General features: G+C 40.1%; 1 protein-coding gene across 2 annotated transcripts in view; it reads right to left on the bottom strand.

Annotated features, from left to right (window-relative positions):
- Window positions 1-465: 465 nt before the first annotated feature.
- The window catches only part of cfap73 (cilia and flagella associated protein 73), a 47,661-nt gene continuing 39,569 nt past the window's right edge, over window positions 466-8,557 (bottom strand). Inside the window, exons 3-9 of one of the 2 annotated variants that reach the window (XM_028044911.1) lie at window positions 4,513-8,482; window positions 4,306-4,429; window positions 2,874-2,966; window positions 2,268-2,459; window positions 977-1,198; window positions 733-888; window positions 466-648 (exon numbers count right to left, since the gene is read on the bottom strand). In XM_028044911.1, the coding sequence (XP_027900712.1) occupies window positions 529-648; window positions 733-888; window positions 977-1,198; window positions 2,268-2,459; window positions 2,874-2,966; window positions 4,306-4,429; window positions 4,513-4,550 (945 nt within the window). In that variant the 5' untranslated portion in view covers window positions 4,551-8,482 and the 3' untranslated portion in view covers window positions 466-528. The remainder of the gene's footprint in view (window positions 649-732; window positions 889-976; window positions 1,199-2,267; window positions 2,460-2,873; window positions 2,967-4,305; window positions 4,430-4,512; window positions 8,483-8,557) is intronic. The other variant, XM_028044921.1, reaches the window with a different exon arrangement.

Raw genomic sequence — 8,557 nt, 5'->3', positions numbered from 1 at the left:
TTCAATAGAAACACGAGATTAATATCATAATAATCCAAGAAAAAAGTTGTACGAGAATAAAGTCGTAACACTGACTTTATTCTCATAGTATTCAGACTTTATTAACAGCATTATGGTTTATTGTCGTAATATTCAGACTTTATTCTTACACAAATGTATTCTTGTAATATTATGAGTTTATTTTAATTATTTTGTGACTTTGTCATAATTTTATAGATTTTTTGTCTTAGCGTGGGTCTTGTACTTGTTCAATTTATATTGTGAGATTTTATAAATTTATTTAGAATATTAAATATAATGTAAAACATCTTGCGCAAGTGTTGCACTGGAATCCCAAGTCCTGCAAACTGCAGCGATCAACTTCCATCCAGCTTTTCCATCCAATAATATCCCAAGACTGAAAAATAGGGTTCAAGTTTGGGTAAAAAAAAAAAAAAAAAAAAAAAAGAAAAGAGAGAAGAAAAGTAATTTGTACTTTTTTTAAAATTTGAAATCAACACTTTGTAATATTACAACACTGGGACAAGGTTAAACAGTTTGCTCCTTAATATTTGCAATGTTTTCTGGTCTGCTTCCTCTGGCTTCTCGCTGCACGTATGTCTGATAATGTTTCACAATGTCCGTGTGGTCCATCATGAAGTTCTTGATCTGAGGAGGAAACACACAAGCACCCATCAGTTCTTTCCTTTCTCACTCCGGCTGCCTTACGCCGCTTCCCTCAGGGTGACCTACCGCCTCCAGTTGTTTCTCTGTGTCGTGGATGTACAAACCGCTTACTCCAATCACCCCGCCGGCCATTTCGAAGAGGTTAAGGGTCGCGTACGTGATCTGGCCCAGCTCCAGCGTTTTCTTTGCAGCCGTTTCCTGAATTTGGTTCCACTGCCTTTCCTGTGGAAACACACGCGACACCTGAGCTTCTCTTGGAACGTCTTTTGCTTCTTGGCTACGGTGAGGCTATGATTAGGCGCCCTCATACCCATATCAGAGCTTTGGAGCGGGCCTTTTCCAGGTTCGTCTGGAGCTGCGACAGGTGGTTGTTCTTTTGCAGCCACAGCAGGTTGTGCTGGTCCTTCAGGATCTGGAAGGCTTTCTTCTGCTGCTCCATGTGTTCCTGCACCTGAGTCTCCCTCTGGTACAGCTGGTCCCTGATGTAGAGGAGGTTCTCGAAGTAGCCTGCGAGCGCGTCCACGTTGGTGAACTGCAAGACACGGAGTTAGGGTCGCCTGATGACAAACGGGAGCCAAAAATAAATGCGAAGTTCAAAATAAATTCAAGGGTGCGTTCGCACCGGCTCTGTTGCTGTAATTGAAATCCGGTTCGCTTGCCCAGAAAGTCCGGTTTGTTTCGGACGGTGCGAGTGTGCAATCGATCCAGAAAGCAAACTCTGGCCCGCCTAAAAACCTTGGTCTCAGGTCAGTTAACGGTGAACTCTGGCACGGTTTGAATGCATGTCTGAGCGTCAAGCGGACCGGAGACCACTCCAAACGCAGGAAGTGGGCTATAGCGGAGGGCGTTATGTGTGCAGGAAAAGGACAGATGGGATAGATCCCTATAATGTTTGATTTTTTTTCTCAGATGTCCAAATGCAAAATAAAAATGAATTAAAAACATGCCCTGGTTTTAGATTTTTCAAATTTCCACAGTTCAAGTTTTAATCAGAGTTGGGCAGAGTACACAAAGGTTTTACTCAAATAAAAGCAAAAAGGTATTTGAAATAAAAGGTACTTCAAGTACTACATAACTCAAACCTAAAATTAGATTTGATATTTAAAAATGATAGGATAAGACAGACAAAAATTAATTCATGTGCACACTGTGCACAAAGACTTACATTAAAAGAAGAAAATCCTTACAGCGGACTCATCAGAACCGCAAAAACATGATGTCTGACTTCAGCGTAAGCTGCTTGCGTGTGTTTCTATCTTCTGCATTCTTGGTTAAAATGCGTTTGCTATCTTTTCTGATCAGCCCTAGCTTTTAGGGCTAACATTTTTAAAAATATGGACGATGTACTCACTGGCTGAATATGTGGAGGATTCAACAGAGTTACCAGATGAAGGGACAATCTTGGAGATGTTGGTGAAAACCTACGGGATGCTGTAATGTCTTTATGGAGTTATGTCAGGTGTCTTTTTTTTATTTTATTTTTTTACTTCATTTAGACTGTTTCAACTGAACTTGTGTCCCAACTTGTCCTTTTTTCCCCCTCGCCATTTCGGTCAATGAATTAAAAGAAAACTGCGCCACACGTCGGGTCACTTCCGTACTTTTGTTAGCTTGAGCACGCGCTCCAAGAACTCCCTGTAGTGTGTGTATTTGAGGGTCTGAAGCTGCATCTCCCGCTTCCTCCTCTTCAGCAAAACGCACTCCTCCTTCAGCCTCTGTACTTCCGCCTCCTTCTCCATCGCCTCCTTCATCTCCTTCTCAGCCGTCAACCTGTCGGATTCCGTTTCTTCGTCCTGGAGCAGAACGACAGATTTGCTCAGTGCCACAGACAAGTCGCGTAAACAATTTGTGTGCTTTTGACATACCGTCAGCATGAAACAAACTCAGAAATGTAAGTAGTGTAATCCAAAACCTAAAGCCAAAGATGTGGTGACTAAGTATCCTCAAACAAATCTCATAGCCTGGGGGAGCATCTCCTATTTTTATTCCCCAGCTGGTAAACAGACGATTGTTGAGATATTTCTTTTCAGAGGGAAAAATAGGATTAAACATTTATATGTGAGCACACTTTAATAGAAAAATGAATATTTAGCAGTGTTAAATAATGACTTACAGATTGTCAAACTTGATAAACATGTTTTTGTGTGGGGGTGGGTGTGTGCGTGTGTGTAGGGGTGGACGTGTGTGTGTGTGATTTTTGGAAGTACCCGAAAAAACATTTCCAGCTTGAAGCGCTGCTCACGTGCTTCCTTCGCGGTTTGCTGCAGCTCCTCATTACGCCGATGTAAATAAATCAAATACTGCCACACACAAAAAAAACAACAAACATCAACAAAACAGATACTCAGTTATAGTCATATGAGTCACACGATATGAGTTTAGACTTGGTGTACAATGAAAACATCATGATTCTGGCTCTAAAGAAGTAAACAAACAGTGCTGGATGTTTAAAAATTTACTATTACATAAAGGGCGAATGACGCATCATAAAATATAAATGGTTCTAACTTATGCCTTGGTGGCTAAGATGTCTAAGGCTAAGTTTAAGCCAAATGTTTTGTCTGGCCTGAGACGGCATTAAAATCCATCCTACTGGAACGTTTCACAAAGCACCAACTATGTTTTGCATAATAACAGCATAATTCTGCCCAGATTTGAGCTTCCTGTTGTGTGTGTTTTTTTTTAACATAAACCTTTTAACATTAACCTCTCCTTGCGATCTATTTTAGCGATCAATTGAGCTGTGCAGGTGTTTCAAACTGAACCAACAATAAAGGCGGTATAAAAGAGAGAGAGAGAGAAAGATGCCTTTATTTATTTCTAAACAACTGGTCAAAGGTTTGAGCGAATCAGACTAATCTTTCTCTGCTGCTTCAGGGTCGTGTTAAGGATGTGATCGAGGTCAGCGGTCCGCAACCTGCAGCTCCAAAGTCACACGTGGGTCGAAATAACTCGAAAATAATGACAAACACTCTCTGTGTTTTGGGGAAACCCTCTGCATCACCTTCACTTTTTATTAGGCCACACGCTGGCTATCTAACATTCCAGAAATATAGGATCCAAAGGAAATGCATCGCATAAAAATGTTTTATCTTATCTTTCTGTATTCTAAAATGTAAAAGCAGCCGTGGAAAAAAAAAAAAAGAAGCTTTTTATTGATTCAAGTAACACAACAAAGGGCTGCGGCAAATTTCCTTTGGTAAGACACAGAAACGGGTTTTTGGATGATGAAGGTTTTTGGCCCCTGGTCTAGTTGTCAAATCTGAAACCACACTAAGACAACTACATTAAAAAAAATTGACTTTTTTTTTTTTTTTTTTTGAGTTTTCGCAAGCTAAACTATAAAAATCACAAAAATTTGACGTGACCTGGGGAAGAATAACCAATTCAATAATTCCGTCTGATGTAGTGAACAAGCAAACAAACACAAAAACAACACAGTTTCCCCTCACCAAATTCAACAACACGGTGTTTTATGGAATCTGTAATTATTTTAGAAGTGACCCAGTTTTAGTTGGACCATCCCGAGTGTTGCAGAGTTCCGTGAATATTAGTTAAACGCGGCAGAATTAAAACCAGCGTCGTTAGGGCAGTGTCTCCTTCAGCTGGGTCAGAACCGCCGGACAGACCGTCCCGAACCTGTTTCTGCTCATGGGTCTTCTGCCTGAGCTCCTCCAGCTCTCTCTCCTTGTCCTTCAGCTCTATCTGCGCTGCTATAAAGTCCCGTCCCGTCATCGCGCCTTGGACATTCGACTTCCTGTTCCTGCGAACACAAACAGAACAACCGTGTTGGCCACGATGGACCCGGACCGGGTTCGGCTGAAGGTCGGGGGGGGGGGGACTTACAGACAAACCGTCCGGTCGCTGGTCATCTTGGAAAACATTGCTTGCTCTGTTTCCCGTCGGCCTCCAGATGTTATTTTTTCTCCCCTCAATGTAATTCACTTCTACAGTAAACTCTCGAGAGCCTTTTCGTCGTCTCTATGGTAACGGGTCGCTTTCTTTCACGGGCGCAATCCGACGTTTTGTTTTGAAGCAAAACAGTGTTTATGTATGGAAGACCGAGAGTGCCATTTGTAGGCGTTTCAGCTTTCGGGATTCAATGTAATGTGATAAAGAATTAGGGCTACTGGAGAGTGAAAGAAAATTAAAATGTGGCCACGGAGGAGTATAATCCCAAATTTCTGGATTATTTTTGCGTAATTGCTAAAAAAAAAAAATAATTAAAAAAGGATATTCTCTCATGTGGAAAAGTTGTACATTTGCAACACACGTAATTATTTTTTTTCATGATTAAAGGTATATATTTATAATATTAGACCTGGAATATTCTCTAACATTGTAAAGCCAGCATGATAAATAAGTCAGTTTACTAAGATTATAAAGTCAGACATTTGGTACAAAACATACCATAGTTCTTCTAACATTTAAGTGGTACATTTTTAGATATACACACATGAATATTTTCCCAGAGATATAGAAAAGAACTCACATATACCCTCTGACATTTCGGAAAACAACCAGACATGAAATCATCACCAAACCTTAGAGGACTTCTGGTATTTTTTGCTGCAAAAATGCCCTTATATGTACAGTAAGAGAATATCAAAGTTTTAATACAATGAATTTATTTGTTTAATGATGCACAATTATATTTTTTTCTTGCAAATTTATGACTTTCTGTCATCAGCGACTATCCAATTTTTTTATTGACTAGGTTTTTGAAAGTCCTCTGCCACATCGTTCTTTCTTTTACCTATGGTGCAGCTAACAGGCCGTTGCTAATACTAGTAAAAAAAACAACTGACGTTTTATCTCAAAATGTGCAAAGCTAGCAGAGACATACCACCTATAAAAATTTGTTCCTGTAAATTGAGTGAAAGAAGGTTCAAATATTAAGTTATTTGTTTTTATGTGGCAAAACATGAAAACATTTATCAAGTGTGAACTCGCTTGCAAGATATGCTGACTTAGAGATTGTACATAGTTCACAGCATTGCTAAACCCTCTAACCGTGTGATATTTAGTTTCTTTACTTAACCTGGAAATAAACAACAGTCTCATTCTGGGGGACAGAAGAAACGATGCCAACGTAGTCTCCAGCTGAAAATAAAGCACTGTTCCTTTGTCGAAAATAATTACCTTTAATATCTTCTGCAAGGTTTGCCAACAACAGAACAGACAGAAAAACCCGATTCACACACTTGCCCGCTTTTCAGTGCTTTTAATGAGAATTTCTAGAGCCGGGGCAAAGTTCAGAAAACCCTGAAATTTTGTGCATGTAAGAAAATCTGTTTTTGATGTAGCCTGTTGTCAGGCAGCAGACACCCTGAAGCTTTTTCTGCTCCCACGAAAGAAGGATAAATCTGTCAAACACGACCTCAGCTACTCTAGTTTACGGAGATCTGCAAATCCAGCCTGGGGTCACTTCCAGTTCGGTTATATAAAGATCGGAAAACTACCTCTCTAAGACATAGGCATACACATATATATAAGGGATAAAAGGTGGAAATCATAGAATCAGGAGCGTTAAAGGGATCCGCATGGCAAACAGGCACAGAATTATCTTGACTACTTCATATGAATTTCAAAGACTAAACATTGCATTTCAAAGGGCTTTGAAAAATGTATGAATGTCGTGTGATGTGTGCTGATGTGAGGCTCGTTCATCAGCGGCGCAGAGAAAACGAGACTCCACTATTCAAATGGAAACTGATTTGGTCAAAGGCCTTTTGATTTTCATTGTACTGTGAACTGAATTTATATTTCACTGATGAAATCCCATGTGCAAAACTCAAAAAAGGCAGTGTATGAAAACACAACTTTATTGCTGTGTGAACACTTAAAAATGTAAAAGTGTGATTTATTTACCGGGCTTGTTACAAAATGCCCTTGGGGGCGTTCTCTTTCAGACTGCACGGGTTTTCCAGCATGGAAACTTCAAGTTGACTTTATTGTCTAACATTGCAAATGAATGAATCTTTCGATCTTTCATGTTGTGAGGGGTAGCCTGCCATTTTGTCCCATTTACTGCTGGAGACGACTCGTCCACGACGACCCCGCAAATACTGAGCGTGCGCTGGAAACGGCTGGACACACGGAGCTCATACACAAACAGGAAAACAATACAAAAAAGCAAAAAAAAAAATTTAAAAAGAAGGTCTAAATCAGTCAGTTGCAGATAGAAAAATGACAGGTTAAAAGTATTCATATAAATTTAACATCTCTGTGCCCTTCAGTTGTCGAATTATAGAGAAATCAACAAAGAATAGTTAAATGAAATACGCCTCATAACCTTGGAATAAAGCTCTTGCACATTTTGGCTTTTTTATTTCTTTAAAAAAAAAAATAAAATCACATCTTATAAATTGCAGGAGATCAAACTGCTTGTGGGAAGAGTAAAATGGGCATCTCAAGTATGTAAGAGCCTCGCTGCGTTTCATGCTAAAGCAGTCACTGAGGGGAGCCAACATGGCCGCGCTCCGCCCACGAACATCACGCACTGCACGCAAGGGAGCGAGGGCACGCAAGAATCAGGCTCGTGAGAAATCACCAGAATTTTAACAATCATTGTAGCAACATGTCAAGAATAAAAATATGCAAAGCATTTTGAAAGATTCGGTAAGTATTTTTGGTTGAGGAAAAGGACGAAGGACTCCTGTCTCTCTGCTCGCAGTGCAGGAGTGATGTTTTATTACACTTAGACATAAATATGTAAAATGTAACAACACAGGAACCCATCAGGTTGCCAAATAGAAAAATAAATAAAAAGGAAAGTAATAAAAACACATTAAACACCTGAACAGAGAGATGTTCATACAGAGCTAAAGTATTGTCTTAGAGGAGGACAGCAGAATTTACTCGCCATTTCGTGTCAAAGTGGTGAACAGAAACTGAAAATATGGTTATCAGATGTTAAGGTTGTAAAAACAGCGGGGGGGATAAACCAAATCTACTCTTCTGCCAAGCAGAGTGAGCCGATCCAAAGGGGAAATTGGGAGCTGAAGAATGTTCCACAAAGTGATTTTGTGACTTGGCTTCACACACATATAAACTAAAGTCACAGCCCTTTTTATCTTTTCAAAAAAGGTTTCTTGCACCCTAAAAAGTTTCAATGTTATTTGGTCAACATCCTTATTTTCTTGTGACTAACCTGGTCTAATTGTAACATTTCATTCTTTGTGTTTTGAGATCAACCAATGCAATTACTATTGGTGCAGCAGAGAAAATAGTGCTGCCATCTATTGGCAGACACGCGCAATTACTTTGCACCACATTCTTAATAAACTAGCTAACAGGAGCTCCAAGCTAGAGAGAAAAATATCAGAAATGTTCCACCAATCCACAGGCTCCCCTACAGATGTGATTTTCAGTTTGTGTCGAGTCTGAAATGTTACCATCCACGTTTCATATTGCCAAAGAAAATTGGTTCCACGCACACCATGTAGCGTCATAACCTGCTCTGGCTAGCATTCCTAAAATATGATGACTGCGACTTTATGAATAAAAACAACTGTTCAGCAGTGAACAGCAGCTAAGAAACGCCTCACGGTTGTTTTTTTGTTGTCGTTGTTGTTGGAAACGGTAATAAAAACAGATTGGATCAGTTACAGCGCTGAGTCTGAAGCGCCAGTCAAGTCTCATCTCTTCTTCCTCGGTTGTTGTTCGGTGCCTTCATCACGACGAGACGTCGTTAATAATACGCAGAAATGCACCCGGGGGGGACGGATGAACGCCTGCTCTGCTTGAGGACAAATGAGATCCTATCGAAGGCCTGACTGCGTGTGTAACCCCTGTCATTAGCGAACAAATGCGCCTGGAAACAAAGGCAGATGAAAATTGAGAAGACTTCATAAATAAATGCCATACAAAGGTACTGGATTTTGAGTAA

The sequence above is a fragment of the Xiphophorus couchianus genome, chromosome 2 (assembly GCF_001444195.1).
Source record: "Xiphophorus couchianus chromosome 2, X_couchianus-1.0, whole genome shotgun sequence".
NCBI lineage: Eukaryota > Metazoa > Chordata > Actinopteri > Cyprinodontiformes > Poeciliidae > Xiphophorus > Xiphophorus couchianus.
Note: the sequence above shows the minus strand (reverse complement) of the source record. Positions and strands in the feature narration are given on the sequence as shown.